Genomic DNA, 25468 nt, shown 5'->3' with positions numbered 1-25468 from the left:
AATGGCACTTATTTAGATTCAAATCCTCAAAAGAGAAGTTTTCCAAGGTGTATTGAAGTTTAAAAAGAACTCTGACATTATATTTTTCAAAAACTTTTATTGAAAAAAGACCCAGAGACATTAATCTATCTAGGTAGAGTAGTTTCTTTTATAGCCTCGAGAAGCAAAAATTCTTGAATTGAGAAAGTTAAAGGAACTAAAGAAGGAGGAAGTGGAGGAAGAGAAAGTGAGAGAGGCACCTCATGAGCAACATGTGAGATTGCACGAGAGCTAGGACAACCCCGTAACATAACTTTAGGTTTCCATACGAGGTTAGGTGTATGACTATGTTGGTAAAGAGAAAAATGTTAAAGGGCTTGATATGAGTTCTCCACATCAAAGCGTTCTTTTAGAGGTTCTTTTATTTTTACGAAGAGTTGATTTTCCTTCCAAATTAAAACCTCTTGGGAAGAAAGTGTGTAAAGTTCTCATCCAAAACAATTCACCAGGACGAGCTGCCTTGTAAAAATCCTTGGCATTATTAAAATGGCCCTCTATACGCACAATGGGAAAGCAACAAAAAGCTCATTGCCGAATATAATTCTCAATTAGGGAATTCTTCCTATGAATTCTTAATTAAGGAATTAAGTCTATAGTTTCTATAGACTACGTAGTTCTACATTGCAAAATCAATTATGGCCAAGGTCTACCTAGTTCAATAACACATTTGGGTGAGAGAACATCTTTTGAATACTGACCAGTTTGTTAAGAACATGTTTCAGATTATTGAGGAGGTTAGTATGAAGAGATTTCACAACTTGGTATTCAGAAGAGAATTTTGAGTATGAAGAGATCTTGAGGAGGAGCTGCAGTGGTACTTACGCAAGAGGAACCAGTAGTTCTGATTCAGAAGAGATCGTGTACTACCAAGAGAAGACTATTTGCAGATTATGAATAGGAGATGCAAATGTACAAGTAAAAGAGAAGCGTACGCAAGAGAAAGAGACAAGAGATGATCCAAAAGAGGACTTCTGTCCATTCAAGCAGGAGGGAGTGTCATGACAAGAGAAATCACTAATCCATGATTAGTAGACATTAAAACATTATTATATATTATATGCCAATGGTGTAACATGTATGTGTATTTATGGTAGACACCGACCGATTTGTTATGGCGGTGGATCATCTCAATAGATAGGACTAATCGAGCTGGAGCCACTGCTTCAGACGGCATCGAATTTTGGACATGTGACACGTATTCTATTAATAAAAATGTGCTCACATGTGTTTAGGTCCTAGGGGCAATAGGAAGGAAAGGGTGCATTAAGGTGCATTGAATGGTAGTAGATGCATGGGTCATAGGCTAAGGGTAGGTGTAAATGGGAAGATGGAACTTCAGTGATCTCAAGGGACATTAATGAAAGGGTATCACCCTTTCATTGTGAATCTCACGTAGCATTATCTCTATTCACCTTGCATTCATCCGCCATCTCTCTCCCATCTTGCATGTAGGTCGAGGGCCAATTGGCATTCAAATTCTGCATGCATTGCACACATTAGCATTCTTGAGAAATCAGTTCTTTACTTTGATACTGTGTATAGAGACACTAGAAATGTTGATGGAGAGGCTTAAGAGAAGGGTCAATGAGGACGCTTTAAATGGTGCCCAAATGGGGCTGAAAACATCTTTGTAAGAGCTTGTAAAGGGCTTCAAAAATGGGCTGTAAAGGCTTATTTTTTTTTCTTTGGGGGGGGGGGGGGGGGGGCAGAACACCTAGTCACTAGGATAGTTAGAATGCCTGACCTAAGACCACTAGGATAGTTAGGACTTTTTCTAGCCAGCCCCAAGTTAAATAGACCTAACCCTAATTAATCTAACCCAAGCAGAGTTAACTCAAGCCTAACAATACATACCTATCTAACCTAACCCAAGCTTACATATAGGTACACTAAGCCAACCCAACTGTACCTAACCCCGGCTAAACTAACCTAATTAATTTAAAAAATATTGGCATACAACAATGTGTGGCGATTACGTAGATAGAAATGCGCAACAAGTGACAACGGTGATGCAAGGAGAAGCAACCAGCGGCGAAAAAATTCTATCAGCAGTATTGGGACCTCAGCTGTTCACTACTCACCTCTCAAGCTATGCCAAAGATTTGAGCAGAAGGACACACTACTTTGAGCACCATTCATTGGTGCCAAGGTTTTGGGGCTTCTTTCAGATGGTACACAGGAGGAGTTGATGGGCAAACTGCACTGACATATGAATTGTAGGGGACAGCCCCGGTATTGGTGTTGAAGGACCAAGGAGATAGCAAAGGTAGCAAGGTCTGTCCAGTGGTAGAGTGGAAACAAAGGATGCTTCTTCCTTCAATCACCAACTTAGGAAGAAGCATATCCCAAATACAAAAAGTCTTCCTCGTTGCACCTGCTAAAAGCGATTCTATGGGGCCTCATGTTTTTGATGCGTGGTGCGTCAATTTTGTTGCTACCTCCATGAGATCGAGCTATCGACGCCCTCTCACTCCATTCAGCCGGCCGTACACATGGCCTCCACAGTCGGACAATTGATTAACTCGCAAAGTTGTTGTTTCCTGGGATCCAATTGAGCCTCTTGTCTCAGAATACAAGTTGATCCACCACAAGCTAGTGAAGTTGGTATCAAAATTCTCTACACATCACTCTACCTCACTGACGTAACCTTTTGGAATGACAAGCCGAAGCTAGGCATTTTCCCACGTAGTTTTGGGCATGAAAACTGCCGGTACGATTGAGAACATTGGCATGGGATTCACAAACGAGCTAGAAGAGCTTGACAAAAGGGGTTGATCAAGCACAGTATAGAAACTTGAAGATGTCGGAACCACTGAGGGCCTGTTGTGTTATATTGTGTTGGCCAAAGCATCGCGTACGCGACTCGGTTAATTGTCTTCGAGTCTATTATAGTGTGGTTTGCGTTAGAGTTCATTGTGAGGGAACAAGGTAGCAAAGGTGCCACGCCGATATCAATGTAGAAAAGAGATAGCGAACATTCAGAGAACAAGGCGGAATTAACAGAATGAGAAAGAAAGAAAGAAAGAAAGTTTATAACATCTATGAAACAAAGGGTCTATGAAAATGAAAAGAAGAGGTCTACCCCTCCTCTATAGTCTCTGTTATGTGATCACCTATCTAACAAGTACTATCGTCACTCCAGTGGTATGTCTCTCCACATAGAAGAGGGAGAGGATATGTCTACGGCCCTCATGTGAGTGTCCACACGGGGTCGAATGTGGCAAGTCATGTCCACTGGCACTCTCCTGCATCTGATCCCCTTCTGTCCCTAGCTCGAGACACTGAGGAAAAAATCCATGATCCTGCTCTAACTAGGTTTAGCCAGTCTCTCATGTGCTCTCCTCTATGCTTGTGCTAGCTGATCTCTATGTCTCTAGGACTAGAGAAGGAAAATAGACAGCAACCAATGATCTGGATATGCCAAGAACTCTCTGAGTGGGCTGAAACCAGTACTAAAAAGACAATGGTGCCCCCCACAGATCTCATAGCATACCGGGCATTTGAAAGCATAGTGATCCTCTAAGTGCAGATCCATCTCTCTCGTGGGATGCCCTCTGCTCGTCCTACTCAACCCGTAGCCTCTGTGAAGATATGCAAAATTGACCCATCGAGATCCTCTATGCATGGGGAGATGAATCTGGGTGTAGCCCGGCAGCACAATGAACCCTTCTCTGAGAACGATAATCAATCATCTTTGTAGAAGCTGATTTTCACCGAGAGTTCAGAAGGTGCTAGCCACCCTGAATGTGTAGAATTGCTGCAAAAGATCCTCTCTGATCACCTCCTGACAGGTAAGCGGAACGGATGGAGCCTCAAGGCTATACTAAAATGGTGGCAATTTGTCCATCTGTAGACCCAAACCTCTATGAGTCTGAGGATACCAGCTCCTCTGATCTCCCTCTGCCTCTAATGCCATAGATGAAGTCATGCTAGTCGTCCAACCGTCGTGGTACCAAAGTCCCTGCCCCTATGGAGATAGCTGACCGCCTAGAAGACTGCATCAAGCTATAGAGGGGCAGCCCCAAACTCTGCAAGTATGATCTAATGCGGGACCGATGGCTTACTGCACATCCTTCAAGTGAGAAGTAGAACCTAGAGTCTCTCTATGGAAGACCAATCTGTCTCCCATAAGTTTGTCCCCCAAAAGGGACTACTATACATCCCTGCCGGGTGAACCAATGAGTAAAAAAGAAGAGACTTGTTCTAGGATCCTGAAAATGTGAGTGGAAGTTGCTAGTCGAGCTCGAGTGTCCTGGAGCATATCACAAGAGGCTCGTAAGATGTCCTCCGACCCACCATGCACTCTCAATGCCATGCTCTGATTCTCCCAAGGTGGAGATAACAAAGGTGGTAGCGTTTGAGATAGCTGAACTCGTGCATGTGACCCCACACACCCTAAAGTTGAGAGCCTTACTGGCTTTCTACTGTTGCTCAAGTAAAGTGGCGGACATAATTGCCTTCGCAGGTCCTTTCACAACATCCACCCACTTGGAAGTCCCCTCAATACCATCTCCATCGTGGCAATTCTCTCCTCCACAGCAAGACTACTCCCTGGGGCTCCGTCTATATGGCGTTGGAGGTCATCCATCCCCTTTCGGTAATCATTTGCCACTGTCTCGGCCATGAGGACATCCTAACATAGAGTCTCTATCTATCTCTGCTACTCCTGTATGAAGTGAGCATGCTCCACCTCCCATGCCTCGCGTGGAATCGTGTGTGCCTAGTGTGACAGGTATGGATAGGGCATGAAGGGGGGCTGACTAGTGGAGGGTAGATGAGTGATGGGACTTGTGGACATAGTGGTATGAGTGGTATGACACTAAAGATGGGGAGGAGGCTCCTTGATGCCATCTTTCAAACATTGACTTTCATCCATAGAGACTGCGACTTGCCTCGATGGAGATTACCAAGACTAGCCTTGGAGTCATCCAGACGACTAGCAGAGAGTGGAGTAGACACATGGTATGCACAGATATCCACATGGTTTACCAAGCATGGTATTTGGACAGGCTCCCTCCTTTTCAGTACAGCATGGATGCACTCCTTGAGTTGATCCCGCTAGATGAGATCAACCGTATCATACCGTTAGATCTCCTTTTGCTCCATACGTCTCGGACTTGAGGGGGACCCAGGAGCTCCCCACCAAGTCCCAGTTCTACCGTGACCAGTTCCTAAGAGTATCGTAGGAGGGATTCATCATCAGACCCCAGTATCTCGAGGATAGAGGAGTCTCGCATGCACTAAGGATTGCCATTGGACAGATGCGCAGTTCATCTCATGAGTTGAGGATCGAGACGGGAAGAGCAACATGCATACCCAAGGAGCAGCGGATATGTATGCTTTGCACACTAGGAGTGACTGAGACAGAGGAGCATTTCCTATGAGCCTGCCCATCCTATTATGAGATCAGGGGACGATACCATTGCCTCTACCAAGAGGGGAGTCTATCTGAACGTTCTTTTTGTGCAGCCATTCTTTGCCTTACACCATCTATGTGCTCAAGATTCATAATCATAAAATCGAGCACCTTCGTATAATCTAGTACAGTGATGGGCAACTACACCGTCTTCCTTTTTCAGATCTGCCAACCTGCCAGCTGATCGACTCTGTAGACCTGGTCACTTTGTATTGTCAGCACTCTCAATCTCTGCAAAAGTTTAGCATTTATGAAATTGTGAGTGCTCTGGAATAGATGTAAACAGTCTTTACCATGACCGTTCCATACATGCAGTAATACTTTTCACCTCTGCTGCATTAAAGGCCTTCTTTTTCCCTTTCAAGGGAGAACACTGCATTCGTGTATGTCCTTGCTGCCCATAGATGAAGCAACAGCCCTCCTTAATGTATTGAAGAGCTTGCTCCGCTTTCTTGACTCGCTTTGCACCCGCTTCAGCCGGAGTTGGAGAAGAACTCAGCTCTTGAGTCCAATTAGCCCTATTGTAGCTAAACCTCCGCTTCCTACGTAAAGGTTGTTGATCTGTCTTCCAAGTGAATTGGTCTTTCCTTGAGGAACCTCCTTTGGGATTAGCTTCATCAAGGGTTTTTGCAATATTGTTCCTCACTTGGAGCTTGTGCTCCCTAGCCAGCCCTCTAATAAACAAGGTGGTGGCATCCATGTGTACAGCTTTAGCTTGCAACTCATAAAATTGTTGCAGGTAAAAGTCATCTTCTTCATTCCAATCCCGCAAATTTTGCAATCATGTCAAATTCATTTTCAGTATGAAGGAATTCCTCCGAGAATACCCTTTCAAATCCAGCCCAAGTCTTGGGCTTCTTACATAATTCAAGCCACCAAATCAGAACTCTCCTTGCGACATTTAAATTTTAGAGCATCCGAAAAGGCATCGAATGAGAAGTGTACCAGCCACAGACATATGAAACATAGGGGACAAGGGTGGGCCACAAAGAAAAAGAAACAAGGTGTAGCATAGAAGCAAAGGCAGGGGCCAAGTACTTGGGATGGTCCATGGCAGAATGCACTAGGAACTTGGAAGAGAAAAACAGGGGAAGGAACGGGACGGGGGATTTTCAAAAGGGATAAATGGGAAAAGGTAACCAAGAGAGGAAGGTTGTGAAGAGAGCAGGACTACTGGAACTACTGAAATGTGATGGTGAGCTGAGGAAGGGGTACAAAAAGGGTGCAGATGAAGCAGGAAGAAATAGACAAGGGGTTCCACAGATGACACTGAGGTGATGAGATGGGATAAAGGGAGAGAATGGTGCATGGAGATGCCTGACAGGATATGAAACCTGAAGTCACCATTAGTGTCCTTACATTAGTATCAGCAATTTTGTTTGAATCTGTTTTGAGCAAGGATCCAAACGAGGTAAATACTTGATTTAGTTCTAAAATATTCAGTTGCAGCGTTGTGAAGCATACCATATCGACCTTAAACCGAGCAGCATTGCCGATTTGGGGAACCAAAACAACATCTGCCTGTAAACACATCAACCACAGCTCAGAAAAACAGACGTACTTATTTCCACACAATCTTACAAGAATGCAAACAAGAACAAAAGGCCTCTAAGCTCAACAATGCACCATACCAGGCTGAAATCATCTCCAACAGAAAATCTTCCCGATTCCTTCTGTAGTAATGCTTCTAAAGCTGCTTTCAACAACAGTGCGGTTTGACATTCAGAAAAAAGAATTAGGTCAATCTTCTTAACTTGGCTAGCACTACACTTCCAACAAATTCGTTTTATGTAACAAATAATGTGAGTCTCTCATTTTGAACTCAGATCAAGTATTAGAATTTGAGATGCTATACAAGAGAGTTATATACATAGGCAAAAACCATGAATAATTCAGGTTCGAAGATATAAAGAGTAATTAAAACAAATAATTTCTTAAAACAATGCATGCTATACCCTCCTTCACTAGATGTAGAGCTGGGTAAAAAGGAAAATCTTACTTCTCAAATCCAAGTCACACTATTTTCAATCTATCAATACTTCCTTTGCAAGAACAAAATGGACTTAAGCAAATGCAGCATTGGAACGATTCCTGAGGAAGCTTCAAGAATAAATGTCTTTGTGATACTATTATGAGCATAGAAGTGAAACACAAAGTTAAAATGATAAATTACCATCAAAACCTCTTTCGATATAATACTGTGCCCACTGTAGCCTTTCCACTGATCCCAATTTTTCTTCTACTCTTTTCTGTAATGTTGTCAACCAATAAATAGTCAGATGTGAGCATAAGACCCTTGATCACCATCAAATCAAAGGCAGAAAGTTGAAGCACAATCACATACCAGAACTATAAGATTTTGCAATGGCTGTATGGATGCCACAATCATGTTGACTACCTGTTGTCAAGCCTCAATTAAATTCTCTCTCTCTCTCTCTCTCTCTCTCTCTCTCTCTCTCTGCCCCCTCCCAGCCCCCCTCCTCCCCGACTCTGCCTTGCAGGCTGCATTAGCCCCGACTGAGCTTGTCCCAGCCCAGTCGGGCCAGTTCCAGCACCCAACCAGCACCAGGCTGGTCTGCACCATAGCCGTGGCCCCAACTGAGCTTGTCCCAACTCCGTCAGGCCAGTTCCAGCACCCAACGAGCTCCAGGCTGGTCTATGCCATAGTTGCGGATAGCTTCAGCAGTGCCTTGGATCACTCTGTCGTATGTCTTGAACAGTCCTGTGTGACCAGCCAAGAAGAATGCAGCTCCTTCAGCACCAGCAGCTTAAACATTGAGGTTTCCGTAAGGAAAGTCCTGTCATTGTCCGAATCAGCCCATTATGTAGCTTGTAATGTGGATGATCAAGGTAGTTTGGCCTGCAGGTCCTGAAATAAAATTGAGCTAGCCACCTCCTCTGTTTGGGAGATAAGTTAGACTGAGATAGGAAATATTTGAGAGTTCTATGATCAGTCTTTACCTTACAATGACTTCACTATATGTAGTGATGCCATTTCTTGATTGCATGCAATATGGCTAGCATTTCTTGGTCATGTATGTGGTAGCTCAGCTCTTTGTCATCCACCTTCTGGCTCTCATAGGCTATTACTCCATTAGCATTGCCCAATGCTCCTACCAACTAGCATCAGCCTCAATAGAAAATGGTTGAGAGAAATCCGGACACAAGAATGGGAGCTGAAGTCAAAGCATCCTTCAGATCCTGGAAACTCTTCTCTACAGTGGCTGTCCAGAAAAAGGCCTCTTTCTTAAGTTGGTTAGGTAAGGCGTGCTTGATGAACCTCTTATAAACAGAGGAAACCCCTTGACTGAGTGGTATTCTGAGGACATGGCCATTCTCTCACTCACTTAACCTCAGTGGGGTCCACTCTTATTCCACTGCTAATTGACAATATGACCAAGATATTCCACTTCATTAGCCGTGAATGTACACTTGCATGCCTTGGCAAAGAGTTGGTGGGTCCTCAATACTTCAAGATCTTGCTTTCTATTAGATGCTCCTCCTTATGCTTGTTGTATAAGAGTATATCTTTAAAGAAAACCAGGACAGATTTATAGAGGTAGGGCTGTAGGATCTTATTCATCAATGCTTTAAATGTTGCAAGGCTCATCCTCCTCCGTCCTTATTGTTAGAATTATTATTATAATTCAGCAGTGACCAATGTAATGTAATAAGTAGGTTAGGGGCACTTTTCCCTCCTTTAGAGGTTTTTCCCCCTAACCACAGTTAGTTCACTAACTACGGTTAGTGAAGGATAAGGTTTTGTCACTTAGACAAAACCCATCCCACTTCTTGTATTAGTCACTTCTTCTATTGCAAGCACTACGTTCAGCTCTCTTGCTCTCACACTCTCTCGTTTCTAACATTTGGTATCAGAGCAGCAAGACCCTACTCCTGGCTTCCTTGCCCGCAAGCTTCCTACCCAGCTACCCTGCTCCCTGCTCTTCCTACTCGTCATCCGTACAGCTTGTAGTCAGCAGCTCGACTTCCGTACTGCAGGCGTCACTTCGTTCGTACTACTCCCGTACCAGCCTACGCTAACATCCCGTCCGTACATCTGATGCCAGTACAGTCGTACATTCCGTACATCGAGCGCGTACAGATCTCGAACCTTCCGTACAATCGCCGTATAGATTCTGTACACTCCGTACACACCGGCCGTACATATGTACACATGTTGTCCGTACATCTGTACACATGTCGTCAGTACATCCGTACAGTCTCGTCCATACTTGCGTACTCCTTCCGTACAGTTCTTCTGTACGTCCATACAAGTTCTATGGGATCCGTATAGTGCAAAGCATGTACCTCCCGTACACTTCTGTTGCAGAACCTTCTGTGCAAGCTCTATTCTTACAAGAACTCTAGCAGTTGGTTTGAGGCATGGCATGTTAGAAAGGCTTCAGTGGACCACTTCAGAGTTTTTGGTTGTGTTGCATATGCCCACATGCCTGTGGAGTTCAGACACAAGTTGTCAGATAAGGCACTAAAATGCATTTTTGTGGGATATAGTTCACAAAGCAAAGGCTATCGTCTCTACAATCCTGCTACACGCAAGATTTTTGTCAGTAGAGATGTCATATTCTCTGAAAATTCTGCACATACAAATGCTGAATTTCAGATTCCGGCCTCTTCAGATGATGTGTTTGAGGGGATGCTTCCTATAGCATTTGGTTCCCCCCGCTGAAAATCAGAATTTACAACAACCTCCGCCAGCTCCACAAGTACAAATTCAGCCCCCAGCTGAATTGGTACAACCTCAGGGTGTGGATGAAGTTGTCAGGCAAGAAATTCAAGAGATACACGCAGCCAAAACAGTCCCGCATTGGTTGCTTCAGACTCTCAGGGAGAGTAGGCTTGAAGCTCCATTGCCTGGCAGAACTCGTAGTGCACTAAGGCACATGGAGGGAGCTCATTCAGTTGAATCAGCTTATGCAGGTACTCTTCTTGATGAGGAGGAGCCTAAGACATTTGAAGAAGCAAAAGATAATGTGCATTGGATGAATGCCATGCACGATGAGTTGCAGTCCATTCATAAAAATCAGACTTGGGATGTTGTGGATTTGCCACCAGGTAAAAATGCCATAGATACACGATGGGTTTTCAAAGTCAAAAGAAAGCCAGATGGGTCTGTTGATCGGTACAAGGCAAGGCTGGTTGCATAAGGATATGCTCAGAAAAAAGGCATAGATTATGAGAAGACTTTTGCTCCTACATCCAGGATGACCACCATCAGGTCAGTTATAGCCATGGCTGCAAATTTTGAATGGAATGTTCATCAGTTGGACATTAAAACAGCTTTCCTTAATGGAAACTTGTTGGAAGAGGTTTATGTCAAACAACCTCCGGGCTTTGAAATTTCAGGAAATGCACTTCAGGTATGCAAGCTGAATAAAGCTTTGTATGGGCTGAAACAAGCCCCACGTGCATGGTATGCCAAAATTGATGCCTTTCTGACTAGCAAGGGGCTGCACAATAGTCCAACTGAGAGCACCCTCTACATCAAGAAGGATGGGGGGGATATTCTGGTCATCATTCTTTATGTAGATGACATGCTGCTCACCGGATCAAATGAGGAAGTAATTGCAGATTTCAAGGCCATTGAAAGCTACATTTGATATGTCAGACTTGGGCTTGTTACATTTCTTTTTGGGGATCCAGTTTATTCAAGAGAAACGTGGCATTGTTATGTCTCAATCCAAGTATGTTCAAAAGCTCTTGGATAGATTCAACATGCATGATTGCAAGCCTATGTCCACTCCCATGGAGCTGGGGCTGAAGCTTACAATGCATGATGCGGGTGAATCAATTGATGTCACACTATATAGTCGGGCTGTTGGATGCCTCATTTATCTCTGCAATACACAACTTGATATTCAGTTTTCAGTTTCTCAAGTGAGCAGGTATATGCACAGCCCAAAGATTAGGCTGTAAAACGCATCTTCCGTTACTTGCAAGGTACAAAGTCTTTTGGCTTAATGTTTCCCACGGGGGGTGACTTGCAGATGCATGCTTACAGTGACTCAGATTGGGCTAGAGACTATGATACTAAGCAGTCCACCAGTGGGAATTGTTTCTTTCTAGGACATGCTTGCATTTCTTGGTTGAGCGAGAAACAGTCTACAGTGGCTACCTTCTCATGTGAAGTTGAGTACAGGGCAGCTTTCACAGCGACAGTTGAATGTGTTTTGCTGCGTCGTTTATTTGCTGATCTTCATCTTGTAGGCCATCTTCTGGTGGTTCTAGTGATGCCCTATAGGCCATGGTATGTGCCCTGTAGGCATAAATGTAGGCACTTGTAGTGTTAGTGCCTTTTAGGCCACATAGGACACTTAGTCCTATGTGACACCTAGGACACTTAGTCCTAGGTCTAGGTACAAGTACCTTGTACTCCTATTTTTCATTATCCTAGTTTTGACGTGACAGACTCTATCGACTCTTTGCAACCTGCACTTTCTCTTTTCCTATCGATCCTACAATGGTATCAGAGCCACGTTTAGATTCGTCTCCTGCACCCGCTCCTCTCATCCGTACTGCTCTCTGTACATGCGCCATACAACTGTACGATTCCGTACCTATCCAGCATTGTACCTGAGATCCTACGCTGTACATGCGCCGAACCTGATCAACATCGTACCTACTATTCACGTGCTGTTGTACAACGTACCTGCGTCGTACATCTACGTACCTACGTTCAGTACTTCGCCGTACTACATTATGTACCTACGCCGACGTACGGACGTACACTCAGCTCTGTACCTGAACCACCGTACAACTCTGTACATGCGCCGCCGTACAGTCGTACACTGTACTCTACGGATGTACAACCGTACAATGTACTCTGCATTCCATACCTGAGCAGTCGTACAACTCCATACATGCACTGCATACTTGTCCGTACAAGGTACCGTACTGATCTTCGCACCTACATTCCGTACAATCAGCGTACTCTGCATCCGTACAATTATATGATCAACGTACGTTGTACCTGCGTTGTACTTGCTTCAGGATTTGGTAAAACCTTTGCACGTGTGAAATCACTTGCAGAGTATTCTCAAAATTTGGGGCTTTTGAGGGCTTTTGCTCTCCTTATCTTCCTTCTACTGTTTGAAATCTTCTCAGGCCATTTCAACAGCTTGGAAAGCCTACATTTTGAGGTCCATACTTGGGGAAAGGTGCACTTTTGCAGTCATTTTGTGGACAGCAAGTCCTAATTCTGCAGTTGCAAGCCTTGAGGCTATATTTTTTGGGATTTGGTCTGCAATTTCTCTTTTGATTGCAATACATTGGGACAGATTGGAGAACATTGAGTCACATTTGCAGGACATTGAGTCAGATTTTCAGACATTGAGTCACTTTTGTAGGACATTGAGTCAGATTTACATACATTGGGTCACATTTGCAAAAATTTCAGAAAATTTGGGGCTTTTCTGCATTTGCCCTCTTTTTGGCCTATTTGCCCTCAATAAATTTGGGGCTTTTGCCAGATTTTCTATTTTTTGCAATGAACATTGCCTGTCACAGTCACATTTGGGTCAGATCTGCATTTGCCCTTTGATTTGGGTCAGAAATTTGCAGATATTTGCTGTCATTTTTGGACAGCCAGCTTTTTGCAGTGATAGCCTTGAGGCTTTTGGGTTTTCAGGTCTTTTTTAGGGTATCACATTTGTTATGGCTGGGAACAATCAAGATTTATTTGGAGTTCTTCGTGAAGATGATAAGTTGGATGGCACCAACTATCCGATGTGGTCTTATCTCATGAAACATATTCTTGTTGCAAAGCATTTGTGGAATATTGTTTCTGGGGCTGATCTGAGGCCAGCCAATGCTACAGTGGTTGCCTCTACTGCTCGTCCTTCTGCAGGGGGTACTCCTCCTAATGCCTCTTCCTCTAGCACTCCTGCTGCTGCTCTTCCAACTCAAGAACAGTCAAGATGGGATGCAAGAGATGCAAATGCACATTCATGCATCGCTTTATCATGCAAGAGAATCATTATTCCACACATCCGGTCTTGCTGGACAGCAAAGGATGCTTGGGATAAATTGGCTTCTCTCTATCAGATTCGCAGTTGATCAAAGATTTCATAGCTCTGGGCTCATTTTAGCATGAGCTAGTTTGATTGCGTCAAGCCCTGACTCAAGCTCACGACAATAGATAAAAAGGTGGCTATCAGTCGAAATAATCAGAAGGCAATTCAGAAGGGTCATGTGAGGTGTGGAGGGTCACTAGATGGACTCGCAATTTCTTGTATTCCCTTGATTCTACTCTTGGGCGGGTAGTTATTCGCGGGTCATAAAAAATACTAATGGTTTGTAATGTGTGATCATAATATGGATCCATGAAAGAAGTCGGTGTAGTACAAGTCTGATTGTGTTATTGTTTGGCAGTAAGGGAAGACCATTGTGTCCCTTGTATAGTAGACCTGCATAGATGGAGGGCAAATAGTTCAATGGTCTTTCATTTGGTCATTAGCAAAGCTTTGGGAAGCATGTTGAGCTGGTTTATGGCAATAGTAACAAGTGATTGTGAGTGGAGGATTCCTTTGATTGTCTCTAAAAGGAAAAGGACATGTTGAACATTGGAAGCAAGGTCCAAGGCTACATCCAAGCTTCTTGGCATCCAGTCGGTCATATTGGCAACAAAGTTCTTCTTTCTAATCCTACAGGGGTTTCTTTACGAGTTCATGAGATTCAAGAGATTGTGATTGACGTATGCCTCGATGCTCTTGTATAGCTATTTGTAGCTATTGGTGCATGGTGTTCTCTCAGCGTTTTCCAGTCTGTGGTGTTTTGAGATCGCCGCATCTGCGAGTCTATCCGACACCTCTATCAGGCAGCTACTGCTTCTGCTTCTACATCAATCTCCTATATGTAGCTTCATGCTGTTGTGCCACGTGGTGTCACGCCTATTTGCTGTCAGTCCCACTACTCTGCTGACACGTCCCAGCACTCCTGAAACCTCTGATCTGCAAGCAAACACAAGAACACACACTACGTGAGGAACTGAGCAGGCTGCTCACCACCCAACCATGACATCTACGGGATGTGATCCCGAATCAGGAGATGTCCCCTCCAAGCCACGAGCTGAGCTACTGGCACGGACTCCCAACCAGATCCAAACCAGCCTGGTGTCCCATACCACCAGGTGGCGCTGTGAAGCCTGGGATCTGCTGCTGGGCCTTGGGCTACGCTATGATGCAAGCGCGCATCCGTGACTCAATCCAAGATCAGACCTAGCACCTGGGAACGAAACTTGCTCCCATCGGCTCACTAAGAACTGAACCTCTGGGCCCCTTATATAGACTCGGGCCCCAAGCGCCAAAAATAGTGAAGACCTCAAACTACTTCGTACCCTTGCCACTCAACCCGAGAATCAAGCCTGCCTAGCTCTAAGTCTCCCCAGGCTACCTGAGCTAGTCTTGTGTACCCAGTACACGTCAGATACCAATCCGTGCACATGACATACTTCCCCTCCTCTAAGAACTCACTCCTGAGTTCGCTAAGAAACGCGAGAATGTCCTCTGGAGGTTTTGTAATGTCTCCCATGTTGCATCTTCCTCAACATGATCCTTCCACTTGATCTTGTATTCCGTGATAGTTCTATTACGAATCGGTCTTTCACGAAATTCAAGAATACACTCAGGTTCGTGTGGAATGAAAGTCAAATCTGTAACTTCTATTATTTCTTGAGGAGAAACAAGTTGATCATCCACACCCAATACTTCTTTCAGTCTACTGACATGAAATACTGGATGTACTTTAACATCAGGAGGCAATTCTAGTCTATATGCAACTGGTCCAATTCTGTTTCACAGTCTGAGGGATAGGCCATTCTAAAACCTTCTGGATACGATCCAGATCAATGCTAATACCTTCAGAAGAAATCTTGTGTCCTAAGTAAATGATCTCCTTCATAAAGAAGTCACATTTACTCATCTTGGCATAGAGCTCATGCTGTCTTAGAATAACTAAGACAATCTGGAGGCGTCCGATGTGATCCTCTAACATTCGGCTATATACCAAGATGTCATCTAAGAACACTACAACGAATTTGCCCAGGAAATCTTGGAATAAATCGTTCATCATTTGCTGGAAGGTGGCAGGAGCATTGGTCAAACCAAAAGATAATACAAGAAACTCGTAGTGGCCATACCTAGTTCGGAATGCGGTTCTATCTATGTGTTTAGCATAGATACGGATTTGGTGATAACCCGTACGCAAATCAATCTTAGTGAAATACTTCGCTCCGGCCAAAAGGTCTATTAGATCATCGAAACGAGGTAGAGGGTATCGATTCTTAATTGTCACTTTATTCAATCGTTTATAATCTATACACATTCTCCATGTAGAATCCTTCTTCTTTCTTAAGAGGACATGTGCTCCCCACGATGATTTACTTGGGCGAATATAGCCCATATTCAAATAATCATGTAGCTGTGAAGCTAACTCGTCCTCCTCAAGCTCGCTCATCCTATAAGGTGGAACACTAATAGGTTGAGCCCCAGGTACTAAGTCTATGCGCGATGATCTACTGCCCATTCTGGAGGTAAACCTTACGGCAGTTGAGCAGGGAATACATCCATGAAATCATCTAACAACGTTCTCAATTCACGGTATTCAAATACACTTAAATCATTTTTGTTATTAACAGAGACAACAAATGAAGAAAGCGGAATCAAAACACACTGATAGACATCATAATGAGAAGTGTTTAATATATTCCGAAGTTGCATCGCAGATACAATAGGTCCCTGAGAAGAGGGAATGTTATCACACTGAATACAAAATTGGGTGTCCTTTTCCAAAAAAGAAAGAGTATGGTCCTTCCATCCAATCCAAATATCATGGGTTTTAAACCACTCTATTCCAATTAACAAGTCCACATGCTCCAAGTGCATGACATAGCACGTAGTAAGAGCCGCTGTGTAGTCTTGAATCCGGATAGAAAGGGCTTCAATCTTGCGATCCCAAAACTGCTTCCCAGCTGAAAGCTGCACCTCATAGGTGTGATCGCTAGGTATCGTGGACAGCCCCATCTTCTGCACAAGTTTGTAATTAACAAAGTTCTGAGAGCTGCCCAGGTCAAAGAGAATGTGAACTCTTTGATCCCTAACTTCTCCATAAACTCGAAAAAGATCATGGGAACCAAATAACGAAGTATTAAAAGTGCAGTTACAAGAAAGTGGGCAGGTAATGACATTTACAGAAATACATGTCATCGCAACTTGATTAGCTCCCTTGGCTTTGGTACCCGGACCCGCCTGGAGCTTCGATCCCGACGCTTGCTTCTGGTTCTTGCGCTTAGGACAATCATTCTTAGTGTGGCCCCGCTCCTCGCAGAAGCAGCAACGTCCTTCCCTCTTTAGCTTCAAGGTACGAAGGAAACGGGCACGACCATTCTTCGCCTGAGTCAAGTGTTTCTTGAAGGCATTGTCTATAGACTTCGACTCCCCGGTACCAATGGTAGACTCGAAGAACTTCCTCTTGTTCTTCCCACCCATGTCGGCAACTGTGGTTCCCTTTGCACTGGCCATGGTATCATCATAAATACGCGCGTAATTCATGGCCTCTTGCAACGTGGTACACTAGCTGTTCTTGATCTGTAACTTGTACGAATCAGGCAAACCATCCACAAAGAAACCTAACAAGGTCACTGGATCCATCTTTGTAGCTCTGGTCTGCAAATCCCAAAACCTCTGAAGATAAACCTCAAAAGTCAAATTCAGCTTGGACATATCGAGGGCTTTAAGCTTGCCTACGATATCGTAATCTTCCTCCTCCTTCAAAAACTCTTTCCTGAAGACCCCTTCGAATTCGTTTCATGTTGCAAGCTTGGGTTGGAGTTCCTTCCACCACAATAAAGCCTTTCCTTACATAAACCCGGCTGCAAGCTGTATTTTCTTGTCATTTGGATAAGGGTGAAACTCGAAGTATACTTGCCACTTGTGCAACCAAGTGTCAACAACCTCCTTGGAATGAGACTTCTGGTCTCCTAGAAAAGGATCTGGAGTGATGTTTGGACCTAACACTAAAGCCATGGCATCCACATGCGTGAGCGCCTGAACAGTGCTAGTCAAAAGTGTGAGTGTAGTCTGAGTCCCTTGGAGTTGCTGTGTCAACCCCGTTTGATTCGTGTTAACCTGCTCAAACTTTTCATCAAGAGCAATGGTGAAGTCACTGAAGGCCTTTTTCGTAATCAGATCATCGTAGAGACTCTAGTCATCCTCCGCATGGTAGTTCAAATCCTGGTCTCCCATCGCAAGCTCAGGGTCTACAGAATCAGCCATAAAGGATGTGGAGTGAAGGAGCTCGGAAGGCCAAAGGGAAAGGAGAGAGAGTCGTGAGGAAAGGAGGGGGCAGCAGAGAAAACAGAATCCCACAGCAGGCAATAAATAACGATCCGCCTGGAGATTTCGTTAGAGGGGAGAGTGGTGAAGCAGAGGAGCAGCAAGGTAGCGAACTGGAAGGGTAGGAGAGAAGGGCTGTTCCGAACTCAGAAGTGCGAGATAGCAGCCTGAGCTAACGGGTCGTACTAGGTGAGGGTGGGTGGAGGGTTGGCTATGCGCACTCATGGACTGCGGATTAGAGCAGGCGAGATGGCTGCCTTAGCAAAGAGCGCCTCACTGCAGGATTATAGCAGCCTGCAGGCCAAAAATAAAACAGTCCCCTACTTTTGGTAGGGCTTTTGCTTTTTTAAGCTGTCCAAGCCTAATTTGGACGCAGCTCTTGCACGCCAAAAAAAACAGTCCCCTACTTTTGGTAGGGCTTTTGCTTTTTTAAGCTTTCCAAGCTTAATTTGGACGCAGCTTTCCCCTGCCTGATTCGCATCCCAACCAGTCCCTCGAGACTGTCATCTGCTGCGCACCTCCATCCTCACTCCAGCCATCAATACCCGCTCCCTAACTCTCATCTTGAAGGTTGCCCGCGGCCTTCCATCACGTCCTTGCTCTCTGCTTTTATTCTGAAACTCGCTCCTACTTCTTTCCTGCGCCAACTCCTACAACTAACGAACTGCTCCCAAGCTCTTCCCCTTACAGACTACCTTTCTCATGGCCTCTCTTCCACTCCACCTTGCTTCTTGCGAATTCACCTTTTCTCTCTGTCTCTCCTTCCTTCTTTCCACCATCTACCCGCCACCCTTAACCTTGAACCAATAAAGCACATGCAGGGTAATAAACATGAATTTCGAAATTAGGGCATGCCTGGAGGAACAAATCGTCCAAAATTCATGGAACAGAAGTTCCTACCTCAGGAGTTGGCTCTAATGCCAACTGACACGTCCCAGCACTCCTGAAACCTCTGATCTGCAAGCAAACACAAGAACACACACAACGTGAGGAACTGAGCAGGCTGCTCACCACCCAACCATGACATCTACGGGATGTGATCCCGAATCACGAGATGTCCTCTCCGCGCCACGGGCTGAGCTACTGGCATGAACTCCCAACCACATCCAAACCAGCCTGGTGTCCCATACCACCAGGTGGCACTGTGAAGCCTTGGATCTGCTGCTGGGCCTTGGGCTACGCTATGATGCAGGCACGCGTCCGCGACTCAATCCAGGATCAGACCTAGCACCTGGGAACGAAACTTGCTCCCATCGGCTCACTGAGAACTGAACCTCTGGGCCCCTTATATAGACTCGGGCCCCAAGTGCCAAAAATAGCGAAGACCTCAAACTGGTTCGTACCCTTGCCACTCAACCCGAGAATCAAGCCTGCCTAGCTCTAAGCCTCCCCAGGCTACCTGAGCTAGTCTTGTGTACCCAGTACACGTCGGATACCAATCCGTGCACATGACATCTACGCCATAATTTCGCACGTGGACTGCTGTCAGCTAGTCTTCAGAACGCCGCCTTCGTTGCCCGTGAGTGCTATCACGGTTTGCTCCTGGTATACCCGGGTCCCGTGGCATCTGACTAGCTGGCTTGCCTGCTGGGTCTGGTCACTTGTGCCAATTTGCTACTATAATCTACCATTGATCAGCTGCCGCGCGTCCAATCTGGTAGCCGATTCTATGAGCTCTGGATCTCTGGGCTTTTTGGGCAATGTTCGTTGGTGCATGCCATTGGTCCGATGGTCTATGTGCCACCACCTCCCAAGTGTGTGGTTTCTTTATGAGCACCGCTTCCACGTGTGGCTTTCAATACACATGATGTGTGCCGTCTGGTCCCCTTTTTCTGGCTTTCTTCTTTTGTCGGCTTCTTCTTGTGACAACATGTGCCACCTTTGGTTGGCGTGCACGGTTTCCTCTTTGCCCTCAATGGCCAGGATCACTCTGCCTGCCTCCTCTTGCAGGGCCAGAGTCTGCTCTGGTACCATCGGGAAAAGAAATAAAGTCTGCAGTTTCAGCATGGTTTTTGTAAAAGAGAGAGAGATGGAAATGCATGCTGAAATAAGTGAGGCAGATCAGAATAAATTTCAGTTTCTTAAAATTTTTAAAGATTGCTTTTCTGACGCTTTGCCAGGGGAGTTATCCCCTGAGAGACCTGAGGATCATGGCATAGAACTCATTCTTGGCAGCGAGCCACCCAATAGGCCCCCATACAGAGTTAGTGCAACTCAGCGAGAGGAGATTATGACTCAGGTGCGAGACTTGTTGTCCAAGGGGCTGATTCAGCCCAGTTCTTCTCCCTTTTATTCTCCTGTACTGCTAGTACAGCTAGTACAGAAGAAAGATGGCTCATTCTGTATGCGCATCGATTACCGCGCACTGAACAAAATGACCATCAAGAATAGATTCCCTATTCCGTGCATTGATGATGTGCTGGATCAGTTAAATAGAGCTTCAGTTTTCAGCATGATAGACTTAAAGAGTGGCTATCACCAAGTGAGGATACAGCCTCAGGATGTGCATAAGACAGCGTTCCGCACTACTTTTGGGTTGTATGAATATCTGGTGATGGCTTTTGGCTTGACAAATGCCCCAGCTACTTTCAATAGGATGATGGATCGTATCTTCCGACCCTACAGACAGTTCACCGGTACCTTCTTTGATGACATAATTGTCTTTTCTAAGTCCGAAGAAAGCACAAGGAACATCTTGCTACAGTGTTTCAAGAGCTGAGAAATCATCAGCTCTATGCAAACAGCAAGAAAAGTGAATTCTTTCTAGAAGAGATCCATTACTTGGGGCATATAATATCCAAAGATGGGATACGGATGGATCCGGCAAAGATCCGAGCCATTCAGAAATGGCCAGAGCTGGGGAAAGTATTGCAATGGACCTCATTTTTTATTTGTCAAGATCAAAGTCAGGGAATGATGGATTTGGACTATCATTGATAGATTCAGCAAGCAAGCTCATTCCATTCCGGTTTGCAAAACCATAAAGGCAGATCATATGGCTAAGCTTTTCATGGCACAGATCTTTAAGCACCATGGTATGCCTAAGTCCATTGTCAGTGATCGAGATCCCAGAATGACCAGTCTATTCTGGAGAGCTTTATTTGGTAATATGGGGACGAATCTGAATTTTTCTTCTTCTTTCCATCCCCAGAAAGATGGTGAAAGTGAAGTAGCAAATTCTATATATAGCATTGGATATGCTAAAATGCTACGTGGGTGACCAAGGTTCAGATTGGGAAAAGTACCTACCATTGGTAGAGTTCGCTTACAATAATACAGTTCACAGCTCTACAGGGAAAGCCCCCTTTGAGGTCATCTATGGGAAGGTGATTCTGCCACCTATCCTAAGGACCAAAGATGAAATTTTTGCAGCTGATCAGTTTGTGAGAGACCTCCAGACAGCTTTCAGCCAAGTCCGAACAGCAATTGAAAGGTCTCAAGAAAAGCATAAAAGAGCTGCAAATAAGCATAGGAGACAGTTAGATCTCAAGGAAGGGGATTGGGTACTTTTGAAGTTCGAGAAAGCTAGGCTCCACAAGTTTAAAGGCAAACAGAAAGTGTATCCGAAGTACTATGGCCCTTTCAGGGTTACATAAGAAATAAATGAGGTTGCATACAAGTTAGCATTGCTAGAGCATTGGAGGATTCACAATGCTTTCCATGTGAGTCTTCTAAAGAAATTCCTAGGGCTAGAGCCTACAGAGCCAATATCAGAGGATCCACCAGAAGTGGATTAGCTGGAGGAGGTCCTTCAGCCAGAGCCGATTGTGTACCATATTGTACGCAAAGGCCCTCGAGGCAAGGAATTTTGCAGGTATCTCGTGAAATTCATGAATTATTCGGCATTGGATGCCAAGTGGATGGATGAGGACATGTTGTCTGATCATCCACAGCTTTTGGTGTTTACAAGAAAGCTTTTTAGTTGAGGTCAAATGAATAGAAGCCGAGGGGATGTCACCACAATGTAAATATTCTTAGTCAAAGTACAGTTAACCATTTATTTGATCATAATTAAAGACTTTTCCATCTAGGTTAATTGTGGTCAAAAGAGTTCTTTTAATGGTCAAAGATACTTAACTCTGGTCAAGTAAGCCTGATTTCGGTTGGGGAGACTTGGTTTATTACCAAGAGGGTTAACTAAGGTTAACCAAAGAACCACAGAGCTGACTACGGTCAGAGAGTGTTGACTTCGGTCAACGAGACTTGGTATGCATCAAGAGGGTTAACTACAGTTAACCAAGTTGTGCCAACTTCGGTTGGAGAGATGTGCCAGCTTCGGTTGGAGAGACTTGGCCATAATTAAGGCGCCTCGACCATTGGTCAAAAGCCCCCTTAATTATGATCAAGAGCGTTGACTCCGGTCAACCAGAGAATATATGACAAGTGACATGTTGCCATTTTGGAATGAGCTTGAAGCTCTTGTAAAATGGATTCACGTTTGAAATTTGTAACAGACAGCTCTACGCTGAACTATGTACTCAGATTCTCTCTTCACGAATAAAAACCTTCCAGGGGTCCAGCCCGACGATTGTCCTGGGCCTTAGTGTGTTTGTAGAGAGAGAGAGAGAGAGAGAGAGAGAGCGCTTAGAGCAAGAGAGAGTGTTTGCAGTAGATTCCACAGAGAAAAAAAGGACGTCACCAGCGTTTTGCAGTAACACGACTCAAATAAGGACAACAATACCAATTCCATTTTTGTGTACACTGCGTCTTCAGAAATGAATTTCCAGCAATCAAATTGCCCCACCCAAATAAACATGTAAACGTGGAGGAGCCCACGACGCCACACTAGGGACCAGAAATAAGAGGCGGGTCCCCCCCAAAGGTTCTATTGCTTGTAAAAGAGATTACAAGGAGTAACAAATCATGCTCAAGCTTGGCAGGAAACTGAGAAGAGAGAAGCGGAGGCAAGACGTAGCACAGGAGGGGAGCACAACTAGCAAGCAACTGGGCAACCCACTGAGTGAGCGCTCAAGGGAGGGTGGTTGTCATTAAATAGGAGGGGCGAGTGCCCAAAAGCTGGGCACCTCACCCTAAGAATGGCCTTGCTTTTGCTGTGTTGCTTTTCCTCGCCGCTGAGCTTTTCTTTTATTAGCTTTGCTTTTCAAAAAGCTAGGCGGTTTTAGCTAGAAGCTTCTGGCTTTTGGTAATCCTGTGAAAGAAATTAATTATTTTATTGTAGTCTCTCCCAAACAAAAAGCGTGAATATTACAAACATGATAGCTTATAAAAGCATACACATAAAAGCAGCTTGGACTCGTGATTCTCTCAACACTAGACGAAGACAAACACTTACTTGGCGGACCAATGCCTTCCTTTTTAGGTCCACAGGGAACAAGGATGGTTCAGGATACTTTTCTTCAAGATACTGCAAGCAACAAAAAAGTCACGTGAAATGCAGATCTATTCCATATCATTCCATTACTACAATGTTCCAAACCTGTATTTCTCTAGGCTTCAGTAAAAGCAGATTTGTTTATCAATGTACATTGGGTATTATCTTTCCAACTGTGAAATCTCTCCATTCAATTATAGTTTACATCCAAAGTAACCAGTAAAATTACCAATTTCAGATGACAATAGGAGGAAAGAAGAATAACAATTTATAACACTATAAATCACTGAGTTTCAAATCTGGAAAAATATAAATAATTGACATCGATAGTAGAGTATTCCTTAATTAATCAAAAAAGCTGAAAACATGACAAATAACAACCTAAAATAGCCACCATATTCATATTTTTAGTCCATCCTATCAAGTTGACCTTCAATTATCAATAATTTCGGGCATATTCTATCCCCAAAATAATGTTTTATGAAACATTCATGCCAAGGGAAAAATAAATTCCCAATTCTGATGCACCTTCTGCTGTATCAATGTCAAACTCCTTGAGGGCTGAAGCAAGTGGATATAGCTCTCTTTACATCATTCCTCGTTATAAAATTGGTCAATGAGTCAAATGGGACTTACCAGTCATATGGACTATGCATAGTCACTTCCAAATCGTTTGATTAAAGCCAGAATACAATGTTTCAAAATGTAAGACGCAATAGATGGTCAGTCGCATGGGTGGCAGACGAGAGGTACATGTCCTCACAATCAATGCCCCTGTTGAGGAAAGATACAGCAACCGTTTGTTGGAATATTGTGCTGTGATGTCGACCTTGTAGCTATTTCTGCTTGCTGTAATAACTCAAAATTACTGAGTCAAATCAAGGTGCAAGTGTACTGCTTGGCAAAGGCCAAAGATGTATAACAACCGTACTGTGAGACTTCATCTAACGGTCAAAAGTCGAGATCTAGGTTGGTGATCTTTTCTAACTTCTGATTGACACATGGCAGCACGGTGCCACATCATCGGTCCATGTCAGCACGACACATGTTCAAATCTGTTAGGAATGTATCCAAGTCAATTTTGCATTGATACACACGGAGCTATGTTTTGAAACTTGCACCCTCTCAAATCTTGAATTTCAGTTTAATGCATTCAGCTTTCTCCTTCCTCGTGATGTGATTGTGTCTCTTTCCTGTGCATCTCTTTCTTCTCCTCTCTTCAATTTCTACACGTTTCCCCCTCTTCTTCAAATAGTTCCTATCTTAGCGCCTCTCATGGTAATCAATCCCACTGCTTCCAAGTCAAAACTAGTCTCTCTTTCAGTCTAGTCCTATGAAATGTCTGGAGAAAAAGACAAACAAGTTTGACTACGACAGCTAGGCTTTGGGTGATCTTTTTTTTTTTCCTAATAACGGCTTGACTGATACGATTTACTAACTTCTCCTGCAAAAGACGTCCTCTCACATTAAGTGACAAAATCAAAGCAAACTGTCAAGGGCATCTACCTCCAGGATGGCAACGGAGTCCGAAATAACAAAGCCATTGTCCACTAAGGCTGGAACCGTAGCAGATGGATTTAACTTTTTGAAGTCTGCAGTAGCGCAAGAGTTCTTACAAATAAGTGTGGCTTCAATTGTAGGAAAGCAACAAGTGATGGATCTATTTACGACTTGTACAATGAAATCCAACATGCTGTGACATTCAAGTGTAGGAACACAACAATTGACAGACATAGTTAATTGAGCAACCTGCTGTCAAGTGTTCGCCTTCCAGCAGGTTCACTGGTACGTATTCATATGGAATTCCTGGAAATGAGCACGCTTCAGAGGTTGAGCGGTCCATAGAATCCATGATATGTTTACATGCAATCTCAAAACAGTTGAAAGCGATAATCCTGTCGCACCTTTGTATGCGAGTGCAATCCTGACTCGCCATGAGCAGGAGCTCCGCCAGTAACTGTAAAGCTGGAGATGATCCTGCTGAAGCAAAGCATACAAGAGTGCTAATTAGAATGATGATGACACTGTGAAATGGGCTCCTTTTACACGAATTTGTAATCACATAGTAAGCACCTGGGAGGCAGCCATGGGGTTGAACAAGCTTAATTAGGCCTTAGTGAAGGTTTCTCTAGGAGATGGGCGAAATTCGGAAATTTTTAAAGTTTTTATTCCTGAATTGTTTATTGGTCCACTTGCCTGTTTTTTTTTAAATATGATTGATTGATCTCCATCTCTCTCTCTCTTTTCTATTTCAATGCAAGCCCTCGCCCCTCTCTCTCTCTCTCTCTCTCTCTCTCTCGCTCTCTCTCTTCCAAGTTGCGCATCTGAGGCACG

General features: G+C 44.2%; 1 protein-coding gene across 2 annotated transcripts in view; it reads right to left on the bottom strand.

Moving 5' to 3' along the window:
• LOC147896204 (glutathione S-transferase 2-like) overlaps positions 1 to 25230 on the bottom strand; it is a 48959-nt gene extending 23729 nt beyond the window's left edge. Inside the window, exons 1-9 of one of the 2 annotated variants that reach the window (XM_087382942.1) lie at positions 25208 to 25230; positions 25039 to 25114; positions 24884 to 24940; positions 24641 to 24726; positions 23096 to 23167; positions 7800 to 7853; positions 7629 to 7704; positions 7087 to 7148; positions 6920 to 6976 (exon numbers count right to left, since the gene is read on the bottom strand). In XM_087382942.1, the coding sequence (XP_087239068.1) occupies positions 6920 to 6976; positions 7087 to 7148; positions 7629 to 7704; positions 7800 to 7853; positions 23096 to 23167; positions 24641 to 24726; positions 24884 to 24940; positions 25039 to 25114; positions 25208 to 25222 (555 nt within the window). In that variant the 5' untranslated portion in view covers positions 25223 to 25230. The remainder of the gene's footprint in view (positions 1 to 6919; positions 6977 to 7086; positions 7149 to 7628; positions 7705 to 7799; positions 7854 to 23095; positions 23168 to 24640; positions 24727 to 24883; positions 24941 to 25038; positions 25115 to 25207) is intronic. The other variant, XM_087382943.1, reaches the window with a different exon arrangement.
• Positions 25231 to 25468: the final 238 nt, after the last annotated feature.

Source organism: Dipteris shenzhenensis, chromosome 12, assembly GCF_047967505.1.
Source record: "Dipteris shenzhenensis isolate YYH24624 ecotype China chromosome 12, Dip_SZ_1.0, whole genome shotgun sequence".
Classification (NCBI taxonomy): Eukaryota; Viridiplantae; Streptophyta; class Polypodiopsida; order Gleicheniales; family Dipteridaceae; genus Dipteris; species Dipteris shenzhenensis.
This window is presented reverse-complemented; position numbering and strand designations above follow the sequence as displayed.